The following is a 16,609-nucleotide window of genomic DNA, read 5'->3' as shown; positions in this document are numbered from 1 at the left end:
TTCCCTTCTCTCACCCTTATTTGAATCATACATGGTCTGCCTTTTTTTTTTTTTTTCTATCTCTGATGTTGATGATTAAATGAGCCCTAATAAGTGGGGTCTGGCTGATTATTTTAGCATATGACCTAAAACAATATAATTTTATATAATTTTAAAAATAACTTTGGGGGTCCTATAAGTTGATTTGTTCTGCTTTTAAATGAACCTTTTAAGTCCACATGCTTTACAGCTAGTTCTTTCAAATAAAAATCATGCCAATCTATATGCTCTTCATAAGCCCATTACCTGTATGATTCCAACCAAAAGAGTAAGGGTGCTTGCAATCAATACTCTTGCTGCGTCTCTAGCTGCAAAGTCTATCACAGTGGTATTCAGGGCAGTTCCATTACTGCTGGATATGATAAAGTGTTCATCCGGGGCCATGCTCAGAACAACAGATCCCACCATTAAACTGACCACTGGAAAAGGTCCTGGGGGAAAAGTCTCTTATCAATTCATTATTCATCACAAATATTTAGCCTCGACATGTACACAAAGGATTAGAAATGCATGGGAAATAATTAGCTGTGATTGGGAAAATACTGTTGGCTCACAAAAGAAGCTAAAAAGCAGATGTTACAAGGCATCCGTGACCCAGAAATAAGAGAGACACATAGGTAGGTAATTACAATGCTTTATAAGTGTACAAGAAGGGTGTCTGACCTATCTGTGTGTGATCTTCATGTGTATGGGTGGGGACAGGGGGATGGAGGGGGCAGTTGTCAGGCTTCCTGGCAGGAATGGCATACTAGCTGAGCCCTTCCTTGTTCCATCTTATTTTTATTCCATGTAAGTTCATTACCTAGAGCATCCCATGTCCTGATCTCTGTGGAATCTTGATCAATATCACATGGTCAAAATTAAGATAAAGAAGTAACAAAGGCAATGGAGAGTTTCTCTTTGTCCCTTTCCAAGATGAACTGCTTTTTCATATCAAAGCCCAGCCTGTCGATTCCATGTTTAAAAAGTACTTTTCTTCCAGCAACAGCTCCTTTCATTATGGACATTTTTATCCATGATGATGATGATTCTATCTTTTGATCATGGAAGGCTTTGACCACTGAGAGGACTCAGTGCAAAAATCTAGTAATCTGGGGTGTCTGAATATATAGCATACCAAAGAGGAAAAAAAAAAAAATCCGCTTCTCTGTTCCTCACCTCTTTATGCATTTGATACTGATCTACTCTCCCAGGTGAGGAAGTTCTTTTAACCAATAACCTCTTTCTGCTCTCCTTTTACAGACAAGGCAATATGCCAGACACTGGGGGAAATATAACTAAGGGCAAGGATATGGGCTGGAGATACAGTAGTAGATGGCTTGTATTTGTTTCAAGAGGATGGCCCAGGTAGATCTGTCTAGCCAGCAGATGGATGTAGGTAAAAAATTATCTCATGTATAAATGTCGAAGTTGCAAAATAGCATTATGACATTCATTTACTAGAACATTCTAGCCAAAGAAAATTCAAATTTTAGGAACATCAGGAAATAAACCTATTTTGAGCCATACTAAGGAAGAAAGCCAAGCTTAGTTTCTAAATTGTTTTGGCACCATTTTTCCAGTCTTCCAAAATTAGTGACTTAAAATAAGTATTGCTCTTTAATGAAATAATGCATATGTATTGGATAAACATAATTTCGTAAAAGCAAAGTTAATCTAGTAAAACAGTAGGTTCAAAGACTTCTCCAAGATTATTTCCCTTGTCATTTTTCACCCTAGAAGAGTACACTTTCTAAATATGTAGTCCAATATATTACATATTCGAAAATCAAAACATGCTAAGATTTGAAGGTAGGCTATAGTTTATAAACAATCTTTCAATTTTCTCCTCGTCATTAAAAAAGAGTTAACTGTAAAGCTAACTAACAGCAATAATATTTTGAAAGCTAAGAAGAACCATGGCAGGAGTTTCCTGATAACTCGTCAGGTTAAGGATCTGGCATTGTCACTCCTATGGCACCGGTTCAATCCCCGGCCTGGGAACATCCACATGCTGTGGATGTGGCCAAAAAAAAAGAACCATTGAAGAACCATTGCATCATTGAATAGGAAAAGCAAGTAAAGCATTGATACCCTAACTCCCTTGAAAACATTAACAAAGATATGGAAGCAGAACACAAATAATCCAGTCCAAACACATTAACCATGAACAAATACAATTGTATATGCATATAATTACCAACTGAGATGTGTCTTGATGTTCCAAAGATAAAGTAGGTCAGGATCGGAAAAAAAGCGGAGTAGAGACCATATCCAACAGGAACAGCAGCTAGCAGAGCATATGCCATGCCTGAAAGCACATCCAAAACCATTAAATTCACAAACAGAAGTGATGATATATGATGTCTGTACAAAGAAAAGCCTTTTCATAGATCTTATCAATTTGCAACCCTTCCTTAGTGATCTTGTTTTGCGGAAGATCCGAAGATCTGTGGCTATGCTAGGACGTGAGGACGCAGAACATGATTCAAATCAGCTGGGATAATGACTGCATCTTCACGCATCACCTGCTCAAAGGAGTTGACTCAGCTGATCAGTAATTCAATCATCCACTCATCAAGTGAATGGGGAAAAAAAGGTGTTGATTAAAAACTTGATCAATTCAGTTCAAAGGCTCAGACCTGTTTTGTCTGAATTCAGCATTTCGTGGTGTTCTGAGGAACTCAGATGTTGGTGCACTGTCCTTTCTCCTTTCTCATTGGGGAACAGAGGTAGATCCAACAAAGAAAAAAAATGAGACAAGTGTACATAGCAGTTGGCAAGACTCCAATGAGCTCTCCACTAAGAGATGAACACCTTCGCTGGGCAAGCCCAAGGGGCTTCTGGGTCCATGAATATCACATTGCATAGAGAAATCTCAACATTTCCATCTACACGGGGGTTGGAAAACAATAATGCTTTGGGGGTTTTTGGATTAAATACCTCTTAGGTAGTCAGCACATCTTACTCCATATTGCCTTCCCACATTTCACTCACTCACAGTGAGAGAAAATCAAGCCAAAGTGACAACAACCTAAATATCCTGCCACACAGGTGCCCCAAATTATTTATTGAATGAATGTCTCAAAACAGAGAAGTGTGGAGTGTCCGTCGTGGCGCAGCAGAAATGAATCCGACTAGGAACCATTAGGTTGTGAGTTCGATCCCTGGCCTCTTTTAGTGGGTTAAGGATCTGGCACTGCTGTAGCTGTGGCATAGGCCAGCAGCTGTAGCTCTGATTAGACCCCGAGCCTGGGAACCTCCATATGCAATGGATGTGTCCCTAAAAAAAAAAAAAAAAAAAAAAAAAAAAAAAAAAAAAAAAAACAGAGAAGTAGTTAACTAAAGTATACTTCATACACTGTAATTCTAGGAAATGGAATTGGAATTGATATGCTGTATACAAATAGTATACTACTAATAGTTTACATATCTCTGGTACGGTACATATAAGAAATAAATGAGAGAGGGTTCCCTGGTGATCTAGTGATTAGGATTCAGTTCTTTCACCACTAAAGCCTGGGTTCAAACCCTGGTCTGGGAACTGAGATCCCACATCAAGCTATTGCACACATGGGCCGGAAAAAAAGAAGGAGAAAAAAAAAAAAAGAAAAGAAGGAAATGAGAAAAAGCAGGATTCAAAATTGTGATCAATATGTACACTCCCACTTTTGTTAAACATATTTGCTGTATGCATTAAAAAATAGGGAAAGAGGGTGTGCCATATACTGCTGGGAGGTCAAAAAAAAAAAAGAAAAGAAAAAAGAAAAAAATAGGAAGAGAGAAGTTCCCTTGTGGCACCATGGGTTAAGGATCCAGCCTTGTCACTGAAGGGGCTTAGGTCACTGCTGTGGCTCAGGTTCAAACCCTGGCCAGAGAACTTCCACATGCCATGGGCATGGCCAAAAAAATAAATAAAATAAAAATATGAAAAGACTGTCAATATAATTCAGGTATAAATAGACTACAATATAATAAACATCCATGTATCCACCATCTAGCTCAAGAAATAAATTATTGTCAGTACAGTTGAAACTCTCTTTATACTCTTTCTCAATCCCTTCCTCTTTAGTCCTTCAACTCTCAGGAGGCAGCCACTATCCTGAATTTAGTCCTTCTCAGACATTTCTTTATTCTTTTACAGAGATATACATTTATGTGTCTAGTAGAATGTCTACTAAAATATGGCTTTAGTGTGACTATATAGTAGGATAAAAGGAGACTTCCACTGTGTTGGAGAGTTATTTTCTCATGTTTCTTATAAGTATTTTCTATGCTAAACCAAATTTTAGCCAACCGAATCCAATAACATATAAAAAATATCATACACCATGACCAAGTGGGATTCATCCCAGGTTCACAAGGATATTTCAACATATGCAAATCAATCAACGTCATACACCATATTAACAAAACAAAAGTAAAAAACCAAAGTGGCAAGAACCAATAGATGAAGAAAAAGTATTTGACAAAGTCCAACATCCAATCATGATAAAAACGCTTACCAAAGTGGGTATAGAGGGAACATACTTAACATAATAAAAGCCATTACAACAAACCCACAACCAATATAATACTCAATGGAGAAAAGCTGAAAGAAAGCCTTCCCACTAAAATCTGGAACAAGACAAGGATGCCCACTCTCACCACTTTTATTCAACATAGTATTAGAAGTTCTAGGCACAGCAATCAGACAAACAAAAGAAATAAAAGGTACCCAAACTGGAAGATAAAAGGTAAAATTGTCACTCTATGCAGATGACATGATACTATACGTAGAAAAACCTAAGGACTCCACACAAAACCTTCTCAAAGTGATCAATAAATTCAGCAAAGTAGCAGGATACAAGATTAATATCTGGAACTTGGTTGCATTTCTGTATACTAACAATGAAATATTAGAAAAGGAATATAAAAAGACAATACCTTTTTAAATCACACCACAAAAAAATTAAATACCCAGGAATAACCTGACCAAGGAAGTGAAAGACTTATATGCTGAGAACTATAAAACATTAATCAAGGAAATTAAAGAGGATTCAAAGAAATGGAAAGATGTGCCATGCTCCTGGACTGGAAGAATTAATATTCTTAAAATGACCATGCTACCCAAAGCAATCTATAGATTCAATGCAATCCCTATCAAGTTACGCATGACATTTTTCACAGAACTAGAACAAATGATCCACAAATTTATATGGACCCATAAAAGACCCAGAATTTCCAAAGCAATCCTGAGGGGGAAAAAAAAAACAAGCAGGAGGCATAACTCCTCCAGACTTAAGACAACATTACAAAGCTACAGTAATCAAGGCAGTATTGTACTGGTACAAAAATGGTCATACAGACCAATGGAACAGGATAGAAAACCCAGAAATAAACCCAGAAACCTACAGTCAATTAATCTCCAACAAAGGATGCTAGAATATAAAAAGGGGAAAAGTCAGTCTCTTCAGCAAGTAGTTCTGGGAAAACTGGTCAGGTGCATGCAAATCAGTGAAACTAGAACACACCCTTACACCATGCACAGAAATAAACTCAAAATGGCTTAAAGACTTAAACATAAGACAGACAAGACACCATCAAACTCCTAGAAGAGAACATAGGTGAAACATTCTCTGACATAAACTGTACAAATGTTTTCTTAGGTCAGTCTCCCAAGGCAATAGAAATAAAAGCAAAAATAAACAAGTGGGACCTAATCAAACTTAGAAACTTTTGCACAGCAAAGTAAACCATAAAAAAAAAATCCATAGAATGGGAGAAAATATTTGCAAACAATGCAACCATTGCAACCAACAAGGGCTTAATCGCCAAAATACACAAACAATTCTTACAACTCAACAGCAGAAAACAATCCAATTGAAAAATGGACAGAAGACCTGAATAGACATTTCTCCAAAGAAGGCATATGGATGGCCAACAGGCACATGAAAAAATGCTCAACATCACTAATTATTAGAGAAATGCAAATCAAAAATATGAGGTACCACCTCACATGGATCAGAATGGCTATCATTAATAAGTCTACAAATAACAAATGCCAGAAAGGGTGTGGAGAAAAGGGAACCCTCCTACACTACTGGTGGGAATGTAAATTGATACAACCACTATGGAAAACAGTATGGAGGTTCCTCAGAAAACTAAAAATAGAAATATCATATGGGAGTTCCCGTCGTGGCACAGTGGTTAACGAATCCGACTAGGAACCATGAGGTTGCGGGTTCGGTCCCTGCCCTTGCTCAGTGGGTTAAGGATCTGGTGTTGCCATGAGCTGTGGTGTAGGTTGCAGACGCAGCTTGGATCCCACGTTGCTGTGGCTCTGGAGTAGGCCGGTGGCTACAGCTCCGATTCGACCCCTAGCCTAGGAACCTCCATATGCCATGGGAGGGGCCCAAAGAAATAGCAAAAAGACAAAAAAAAAAAAAAGAAAGAAATATCATATGATTCAGCAATCCTACTCTTGGACATATATCCAGACAGAACTTTCAGCATTGCAGCATGATTAGTCAAGAGTTGAAACATGGAAACAACCTGAATGTCCATTGACAGATGAGTGGATTAAGAAGATGTGGTACATATACACAATGGGATACTACTCAGCCATAAAAAAGAACAGAATAATACCAATTGCAGCAACATGGATACAACTAGAGACTCTCATACTAAGTGAAGTAAGTCAGACAGGGAAAGACAAATACCATACGATATCATCTATATCTAGAAGCTAATATAAGGCACAAATGAACTTATCTACAGAAAAAAAAAACTCATGAACATGGAGAACAGACTTGTGGTTGCCAAGGGAGAGGGGGAGGGAGTGGGATGGACTGGGAGTTTAGGGTTGGTAGATGCAAACTCTTGCATGTGGAGTGAATAGGCAATGAGATCCTGCTGTGTAGCACAGGGAACTGCATCCTGTCATTTGTGATGCAACATGATGGAGGATAAGGTGAGAAAAAAAAAGTATGTATATGTGTAACTAGGTCACTTTGCTGTATAGCAGAAATTGACAGAATATTTTAAATGGACTATACTACATTTTTTTTAAAAAAAGAACTATTTTCTAGTTTCCCACAATAAGCGTGCATGTATTCATTCAACAACTGAACTGTCAATTACATAGGCTGGGCACTGTTCTAGGTTTGGGGGAATGCAGGAGTGTACAAAACAAAGTCTCTGCCCTTAGAGAGTCTGCATTCTGGAAATATCTGTATCACTGATGCAATTGTTTTATAAGTCACTACAAGGACTTGCAACATTCAGCTGTCCAAGAACATAGAATAGAAAGGTGAGGCCACAAAGGGAAGACAAGAAAAAAAAGAAGCAGAGAATGAAGACAACCTATTTCCTATGCACTTTTTTTTCAAGTCCTTCTCAAACTTCCACTTCCCTAGACAGGGCTCTGCAGCTCTTATACACCTAGAAAATGGGGACTTTTTCAGTTTTCATAGAGTATTCCTATTTAGGGACAGTGCTACTCAAATATATTATAATAGTATTATAAAGCAATTTGGTATCATAATTTTGTAATTATAAAAATGTGGAAAGAAATCTAAGCCATTGATCCAAAAACGGAACCTCTGTTGGGGCTCTTCATGTGTAGGATGGTGGCATGCTTTGATAACAGCGGTGCTAGCAAATATTTGGAAGCGTCTAGAAGGCAAAAGTGAAAAGTAGAGAAGAGGTCCCTCATAGCTGTGAATAAAAATAGCACTAAAAGGATTGCATTGATTTCTTGCTGCCTGGAAGGAATTTTTTGTTAATGATTAAAGTAAAAAAGATCCCACTGGAGTTCCCAATGGGAACAGAGTGACAGTGGCCCAAGTCACTGTGGGTTGTGGATTCCAGCCCCGGACCAGCACAGTGGGTTAAAGGAGCCGCTGTAGCCTCAGCTGCAGCTCGGATTCAATCCCTGGCCTGGGAACTTGCACATGGTATTGGTAGAGGTTGGGGAGGGGTGGATAACATTGTCCTTAATGCTTCTGGCTTCTCAGTAACACTCCTCACCCCTCAGCTCCCAGCCAGTGGTTGATCCTCCCAAGCCATGTCTAGAATCTGCAGCACCATCTCTGAAATCTCAGTGTTGAGCAGCCCTCTCTCCAACCAGAGTCCGATAGCCTTTCAGCTCACTCACTCCAAAACCCTCACTGCGATGTTTCCCTGTCCTAACGAGGCTTCTAATCTGTGAACTGATGCACTTTCCCCCCATCCTCCAGTCTTCACTTGCCTACTCGTCCATAGAGTTTTCCAAAATACTCTGAACTTACTTGCTTCTCTCTCTCTCCTCCCCCCACCTTTTTTTTTCCTTTTTTTCTTTTCGGGGGCTGCACATGCAGCATATGGAAGTTCCTGGGCTAGGGGTCGAATCAGAGCTGCAGATGCCAGCCTACACCACAGCCACAGCAATGCCAGATCCTTAACCCACTGAGTGAGGCCAGGAATCAAACCTGCATCTTCATGGTTACTAACTGGGTTCATTACAAGTGAGCCACATCAGGGAACTCCTTCCTTTCCTTTTCTTGTCTGGTATATGGAGTTCCCAGGCCAGGGATCAGATCTGAGGCACAGCTGTGACCGATGCCATGCTGGATCCTTAACCCACCATGCCGGGCCAGGGATCGGACCTGCATCCCAGGGCTCCACTGCTGATCCCATTGCACCACAGCGGGAACTCCAAGCAATTCAATTCTCTTTCCTCAGGAAGTGTGCTTATCCTCTGTCTGAGATAGCTACTCAGACTTCCCCTGCTTCCCTCAAACTCGCCACCCCCCCTTGTCTACATGAATGCAATTAGGAGATGAACCTTAGATGTCATCCAAAACATGGAATCCATGAGACGCCCTAAACTGGCTTTTTACAAAATTTCAGATCTCTCTGCCTCCGCACAGTTCTGTCCTCACCCACTTTGAAAAATGGAGGAAATATCCCTCCTGGCTTTGAGCAGCCCTCCCCCCCCCCTTTTTTTTTGGCTTTTTTAGGGCTACTCCCATGGCATATGGAAGTTCCCAGGCTAGGGGTCGAATCGGAGCTACAGCTACGGCGTATGGCACAGCCACAGCAACACAGGATCTGAGTCACATCTGTGACCTACACCACAGCTCATGGCAACACCAGATCCTTAATCCACTGAGCAAGGCCAGCGACCGAACCCGCAACCTCATGGTTCTTAGTCGGATTCGTTAACCACTGCGCCACGACGGGAACTCCTCTTCTCTACCTCTTAGACCACGGATCTCTTTCTTTCTGCTGGGTCATTTCTACTGGGTTACAACTATGTTCTAGTACCTCTACACTGAAAGAAAAACAAAGCTCCTCTGGTTACAGCCATTTCTCTACCCTGCTTCTTGGCAAATCTTCTTACATCATACTCTCCCCCAAGAATATTCCACCCTACTGACCCCTCTATCCTTGAAAAAGAGAAAAAGAGGGAGTGAGAACTCCCCTCTTTTGGCTTCTGACCCCACATTCCTCAGCTATTTTTTTCTGACTTCCTGAGCCCCCTCTCCTGTTTCTTTGTGGAGACTCCTCATCTCCCACCCTCTATCCCCCTTTCAGGTCCCCTCACCCTCTGCGCTTTCTCCCTAGGTAGTTTCATGCATTTCCATTCCTCTAAACATCACCTCCAGAGTGATGCTTTCCTGACTTTTGGGTCTAGCCCGCCCTCCCCAAGGACCGCCACACCTCCAGTTACTCCGGCTCCATATCTGGCATCTCACATTTAGCATATCCAAAAGGACAGGCTTAGCTTTCCATCCCCAACCTCCTCAGCCATACCCCATCCATCCATATATCATCAGTGATTTCTGCTCCAAAATATAATTCAGACCCGTGCAGGGGTGTCTGTCTCCTGCTTGATCTGCTTCAAGCTGAAAATGTCTACCCTTGGGGCTGGGGTTAGGGTGAGGCAACTGAAGTGCCTGGGGGACATTATTTAAGAAGGCCCCCTGAGAGTGACTCATTTACCTCCTCTTAACGCTGGTCCTGCCTAACCTTATCTCCTTCTGTCCACTCCCCCACCCCGCCTCTCCCCCACCCACGCTAGAATTCTTCCCGTTCCTTCCTGGAAAATACTACGCTGTTTGTGACCTCGGGGACTTTGCACCTTTGCCTGGTACACTCTTGTTTCTGCTCCATACGTGGCCGGTGGCTGTCCCTCTCCCATCCTCCTGACCCCCATTCAATTCCACCCCCTCAGGAAAGCCTTCCTTGACCATTCTATCTAAAATAAACACTCCCTCTCCGAATTAATCCCTGTTAAAGCCTATTTAATCTGCCATAGCAGATATCACAATCTGTAATTATTTTCCTATTTATCAGCCTATTTATTTAATTCCTCTCGCTCCTACCCAAAATGAGCTCCTTGAGGTCAGAACCCAGGCCTGTCAGTAAACCACTGAATCCCCATGGCTGGCCTATAAATATTATTAGATGAAGGAATGATGATGATAATGAGTGAATGTTTGAAGGAACCAGTAAACCTCCCAGAAATTCATCTTACAAAGATACCATTAGAGAGAAAATGCTTCTGGAAAACCTATCATTCATAAAGCGAGAAACAGCATGGTGTATAAATTAAGATCCTAGGAACTAGACTCTGGGTTCAAATTCCAGCTCCATCACTTCCATGATCTTGGGTAGGATTTAATAGATTTCTTAACTACTGAAAAGGAGCTAATAATAGTTGTTATGAGGAATAAGTGAAATACCTAACCGAAGCCCTTAGTACAGTGTCTAATACTTAATAAAGAAAACTAAAACTAAAATTAATTTTTAAAAGACACTTGTCTATGAACACTTGGCAGACACAGCTTGAAATACCATTTTGCAATTAAGACGATTCATTATTGGGAATGCATTTCAAAACTCTTCACTCAGTGTTTACAGGGCTATATTATGCCAGTCTCATGTTAGACACTAAGCTAAACAAACATGAATTATTCAGTTCCTGTACCCAGAAGCCAGAGGGGGTTGCCATGTCAAAGCTATTAGAGTTCACCATGCATACAACGCTTAGCATCATTTGTTATGAACCACACAGTCCCATCCAACACTCCCTTCCACCTTTGTCACTGAAAACATGGTTGATCAGGCTGGGGTTCCACACAGGGACCACAGGACATCCTCCTCTGGGCAAATCTACCTGGCCTGCTCTGAGTAATCCTGATAGCTCCACAGGCAAATTTTGGCTAACGCCATTGCTCAACCACTGTTACTAACGTCTGCAATAGTCCATTTCCAAGCCATCCTCTTACACATATTCCTACCCCACCCATCCCTTAGCAAACTGAGCCTTAACCTTCAGGGAAACAGCTCTGACAATTCTTCCTCCAGGAAGCCATTCCCAAACCCCTAAGGCTGTGTTGAGTGCTCTGGAGTGTCCTCCCTTCCCAAGCAACATTACCTCTGCTTTGTTCCTTCCATCGAATGGTTGTCTATTTCCCCATTGGACTAGGAGTGCCTTGAAAGCAGGGGCATCTTATTCATGTCAGAATACCCAGTGCCTGGCACCTACCAGGTGCTCCATTAAATTATAATAAATAAATGAGATTTCCTTATTCATGGTCCAAGGACTTTGTAGAGTAGAGGGACGGGCAGAAGCAAGATGTGGGAATAAGGAACAGAAGAGAATGCCCATACTACTTGCTCCTCACCAACTAGGCAACAGATTTCCAAGTTGTTCATTGAAATATGGCATAAAGGCAGTTTAAAAAAAATACTACCTATTTCGGGACATTTTGCCAGAAGATTAAAACATGGGAATGGATTTAAAAAGTAGAGGAAGGCGTTCCCATTGTGGCTCAGTGGTAATGAACCCAACTAGGATCCATGAGGTTGAGGGTTAGATCCCTGCTCCCACTCAGCAGGTTAAGCATCTGGCATTGCCATGAGCTGCAGTAAGTCAGTCATAGTTTTTGGCTCAAATCTGGTGTTGCTGTGGCTGTGGCATAGGCCTGCAGTTGCAGCTCCAATTCACCCTCTAGTCTAGGGACTTCCATATGCCTCAGGTGAAGCCCTAAAGAGATTTAAAAAAATAAATAAATAAAAAGTAGAGGGAGGAGTTCCTGCTGTGGCTCAGTGGGTTACAAACCAGACTAGTATCCTTGAGGTTGCATGTTTGATCTCTAGCCTCACTCAGTGGGTTAAGGATCCAGCACTGCTGTGAGCTGTGGCATAGGTCGCAGACATGGCTTGGATTCCACTGGTCAAGACCATGTATGAAACGTCAAATAATGTAACGGGCTACAATCATCATTTTAAAAAATAAGGCTCAAGAGTTCCCTGGTGGTCCAGTAGTTAGGGCTCAGTGATTTCACCACTGTGGCCCAGGTTCAATCCCTGGTCTGGGAACTGAGATCCCACATCAAGCCACTGCACACTGCAACCAAAAATAAATGCATAAATAAATAAAAATAAAACGCAAGCAGGATAGACTAGGACAGAAGAAAATATCAGGTTGATTGCTCATAGTGAAGGTAAATATTTCATAAAACTCGAGATGCCTGTGTACTGATCACAATGTCATACTTATTTCTTACTGTGAGTTGTGGTCAATAAAAGCCGAGAAGCCACTACTGCTTGTGTGATGGGGCTCAAGTTGCAGCAGGAGTTCCTGAGAACTTAGGAGGAAGAGAAAGAGGGGAATCTCACCACTAAGGGGCAGGCTCTGGAAGAAAGATGGAGGCTGTGAAGCATGAACAAGCTTTTGGTGAAGATGCAAGGGATTGACTGGAGAGTTAGACACTGCTGCTGGGGGACAGTGTTTGTCCATCACTTGGGAGCCAGGCCACCACCATCTTACCTTGCAGCGTCCCCACAAGCCCGGTACTAACTCCTGAAATGATATCACTAAGCAGCCATTCCTTGATCCGGTATTTGGGGAGCCAGTCCAAGACAGGCAGAAGAGTCTTCAGCACACCAAGGGTTCTCTTTCTTGAACAACTGTCCAAAGGCAAGAAAATGGGACTTACAATCCAATCTCGGTCACAACCCACAGCAAATCGCAAAGTTCTGAATTGAACTCTGCTAAGACTTTTAACTATTTATAAAAAAGAATTAGGAATTGCCCAGAAAGTACTAACAACGAAGTACTTAATGTGTCTTTGCCAAGAACTCTATTTACCCTTCCAAATTCACTGTACTAAAAAACAGAGGATTAAGTGTTCCTTCCCCTCTCCCACTTTCTTAATCCTCTGAGAAAATATTCCTTAACAAGAACCCATTTTCTGGTGCCACCACAGATTGATCAATGTGGAGTCTTTATTTTTTTTTTCTTTCCTTCTTTTATTTATTTATTTTTTGTATGTTTTCCTTTTTCTATGGAGCTTTAAATGATACTAATTTTCAGACTTCTAACCCAGGTACCTTCTTCTTCTTGTCTTTTTCTTTAAAGAAATGTAAACTCTGCACATTTTAGCAATAGGAGCTCGTAGCTAGTTTTTACAAAACTCTTGAAATGATGAATGTATACCCTGTACCTTGCTATCTAGGTACAGGGTGTTTTTTGTTTGTTTGTTTTGCTTTTTAGTCTAGGAGTCTCGAAATGGAACTGCAGCTGCCAGCCTATGCCACAGTCACAGTAACACCAGATCCCAGTCAGGTTTGCGACCCACACCACAGATCAGGCAACACTGGATCTTTAACCCACTGAGCAAGGGCTGGGATGGAACCCACATCCTCATGGTTACGAGTCGGATTCGTTTTCCACTGCACCATGACAGGAATTCCCACTACCTAATTTTTTTAAATTGAACAACCTATAGGTAAAAGAAGAAAACTTATCAAAAGTGGTGAAAATTCTAATTCTAATAAATTATATTTATGAGCTATTTGGAAATTTTGTTGACTCAATTTTTATATTAAGCAATTATTTTATTAGTGTGCATGATAATGGAATTGTGGTTGTATTTTTTGAAAGAGTCTCCAAAGGTATATACTGAAATATATACAGACAAAAAAATACAGTATGTGGGATTTGCTTCAGAAAAAAATGTGTACTTTTTTTTTTTTTTTTTTTGTCTTTTTAGGGCTGCACCCGTGGCGTATGGAGGTTCCCAGGCTAGTGGTCTAATCGGAGTTGTTGCTGCCGGCCTATGCCAGAGCCACAGCAATGCCAGATCCAAGCCGTGTCTGTGACTTACACCACAGCTCACAGCAACGCCGGATCCTTAATCCACTGAGCGAGGCCAGGGATCGAACCTGCAACCTCATGGTTCCCAGTCGGATTCGTTTCTGCTGTGCCACGACGGGAACTCCAAAAATGTGTACTTTTGAATGTATTTGAAATGTTTTACAATAAAAGATTTTTTTTAAAGAGAAAGCAAACCTAGCAGCAGCTGACAGTTCTCTTTTTGCTTGTAATATCTAATTACAGGTAGCTTTAGAGACAGATGGAGGTTCTTCTTGGGGGTTCCACTGCCTGACAGTGGAGAACTTGGAGGGTCCCGCGCTCTCCTGTGTTCCAGCCTTCATTCCGTGTCTCTGAAGTGGCATCCTGCCTAGTCCCCTGAGCTTGGGGCTTTCAAGGACTCTTGGTCAGGTGACAGGGTTATCCACCACCTCTTTGTAGTTGAGCTCCTTGCTCTCCCACGCTCCTCAACCTGGCCTTCAACAAAAGACCATAGGGACCTTCTGTACCCCAAGGCGCACTACAGGTGCTCTCGGAAGAGAAGGGAGACCGGGTTCCGGGGACACACTCTTTCCAAAGATGAGTTTCTGAGACTAGGGTCGATGCCAGCCGAGAACGATGGAGCCACCCTCCCACCAGGAAAGCCCGCGTGGCAGGCCCGAGAGCCAGTGTCCGTGCGCTGGCAGAGGCCGGGTGGACTCCACACGGCGGCGCGGCAACCTAAGCTCCGCCGCGTTGCCCGCCAGCCTGTCTGCGCGTCCAGACTCCCGGCTCCACTGCACCCCGCGCCCCGCCCGCCGCGGCCGCTACCTGCAACGCTTGGCCAGGCTCTCCCGGAGCGTCTTGCGCTCCTGCAGGCGCCTCTCGTACTGCTGCTGGAAGGCGAGCTCGCTGTAAACTGGCCGCGACACCACGTAGCTGCAGCTGTACTCTGGGAGCGGCGGCGGCTCCAACCTGCTGCCTGGTGCTGCCATGACCTGAGAGTCTGAGTTCGACGACGAGGGAGGAGACGGAGCGAGCGAGGAGAAGAGGAGGTGAACACCGGCCGTTAGCTGTCTCCCGGCCCCACCTGTTGCAGCGGATCCCCGAGAGCCTGTCCGCTCGCTGCCGCGCTAGGTGCCCAGGCCCATCGCCCCCTGGCGCGCCCCGCCAGCCTGCAGGGGGTCCTCAGAGGACCTCCTAGTCCCAAACTTGCACCTGCTGCCCTGGACTCCAGAGCCCTAAGTGTTGCCGGAGCCCGACACAGTCCCCTCAGACCTGCAGCGAGGGCGCTGTCCGCGTCCTGAAATCTCCCCAAACCCGGGCTGGGACCCGCAGCGCGTGCGGGGCGCGAAGGGGACCCGGTGAGCGCCCCTCTCTCCCCCCGCACCGGACCCAAGATGCAGCACCAGGCGCCCCCTGGTAAAGGAGCAACGCCACCCCCGGAGGGGACCGGGCGTGGGACCCTCAGGCCACGCTCCCCGGGTCGCAAGCGCGCGCGCGCGCGCTGCAGGCAAATTCCAGCAGCCGGGTCGCGCTCTCCCGGGGACAGAACTTTGGGCGGGTAGAACAAGTCTCACCCATCGGCCTGTTTTCCTAGCTACCTTGTAGGTCTTAGTTTCTTAGAAAGAAGGCTGTACTGACCCCTGCTCGGCAGCTCTGTCCCCACCCCTCCGGCCCCCCCAAGTAGTCCCATCTGCAACCAGCGTTGCCTCCCTGGGAGTTAAGCCAGGGCGGGGTCGGTGCCCGGCATCTTCAGAGACGATCTCACCTGCTTCGGCTCGCGTCCCGTCCGGAATGCCCCCGGGACTGTCGTTCCGCTGCCTTTATAGCTCTCGCAGAAGGCAGTGAGACGTTTTATTTATGGAGCAACAGAGACACCTTAGTCCAAGAAAGGGACACACAGGCAGCGGTCTTTCTCCACCTATCTTACCGGGGGAGAAAAATATCCTACCCCTCCCGAATTCTTTGTCTTCCCAAACCGGAAAGGCTGAGAATCTTACTGGCTGTCACCCAGTGGCCACCTGAATCCTCACTCACCCCCCGCGCCCCCGCAGTTACTAACATGGGCTATGAGGTCAGGGGCAGAACCGCCCCTGGGGAACTTGTTACAGGAGAGCAGAGCTCAGCGTGGAAGAGGAGGTCAGCGATTTCGGGAAGAGCTGACCTTGACTCCAGGTTGTGTGAATCCGGAAGCTCCACCGACTGACACACAGCTTTCCTGCTAGGTGGGGAGGAGGAAAGGAGCAGTGGTCAGTTTTCCTTTAAAAAGGCTGTGGGTGTCTAGGAAGTCTTTCTTTAGAAGTACCCAATGAGTAGTGTTTATAGAAAGTTCTTAATTTATTCATAAATCTTAGATACGAATTTTTCTGTGCCTGTTTTACTTCACAATCAAAAGTAAGTGTCCAAGTGGTCCCCTTTCTTAACTGTTTCTTTGGTTCTTTCGATTTTTCTTCTCCTTCATCTGAACACTCAAGGGGGGAA

General features: G+C 43.7%; 1 protein-coding gene across 2 annotated transcripts in view; it reads right to left on the bottom strand.

Annotated features, from left to right (window-relative positions):
* The window catches only part of SLC26A4 (solute carrier family 26 member 4), a 65,246-nt gene extending 49,319 nt beyond the window's left edge, over positions 1-15,927 (bottom strand). For both annotated transcript variants that reach the window (XM_003357511.5, XM_084977462.1), the window contains exons 1-5: positions 15,897-15,927; positions 14,957-15,131; positions 12,821-12,960; positions 2,219-2,329; positions 286-470 (exon numbers count right to left, since the gene is read on the bottom strand). In XM_003357511.5, coding sequence (XP_003357559.2) covers positions 286-470; positions 2,219-2,329; positions 12,821-12,960; positions 14,957-15,120 — 600 coding nt within the window. In that variant the 5' untranslated portion in view covers positions 15,121-15,131; positions 15,897-15,927. The remainder of the gene's footprint in view (positions 1-285; positions 471-2,218; positions 2,330-12,820; positions 12,961-14,956; positions 15,132-15,896) is intronic.
* Positions 15,928-16,609: the final 682 nt, after the last annotated feature.

This window comes from Sus scrofa, chromosome 9 (genome assembly GCF_054392235.1).
Source record: "Sus scrofa isolate SSC_HxYL_T2T_F1_AM1 chromosome 9, Sscrofa_HxYL_maternal_Yorkshire_Landrace_v2.0, whole genome shotgun sequence".
Lineage (NCBI taxonomy): Eukaryota > Metazoa > Chordata > Mammalia > Artiodactyla > Suidae > Sus > Sus scrofa.
The sequence above is the reverse complement of the archived record's forward strand: the minus strand, read 5'-3'. Positions and strand labels throughout refer to the sequence as shown.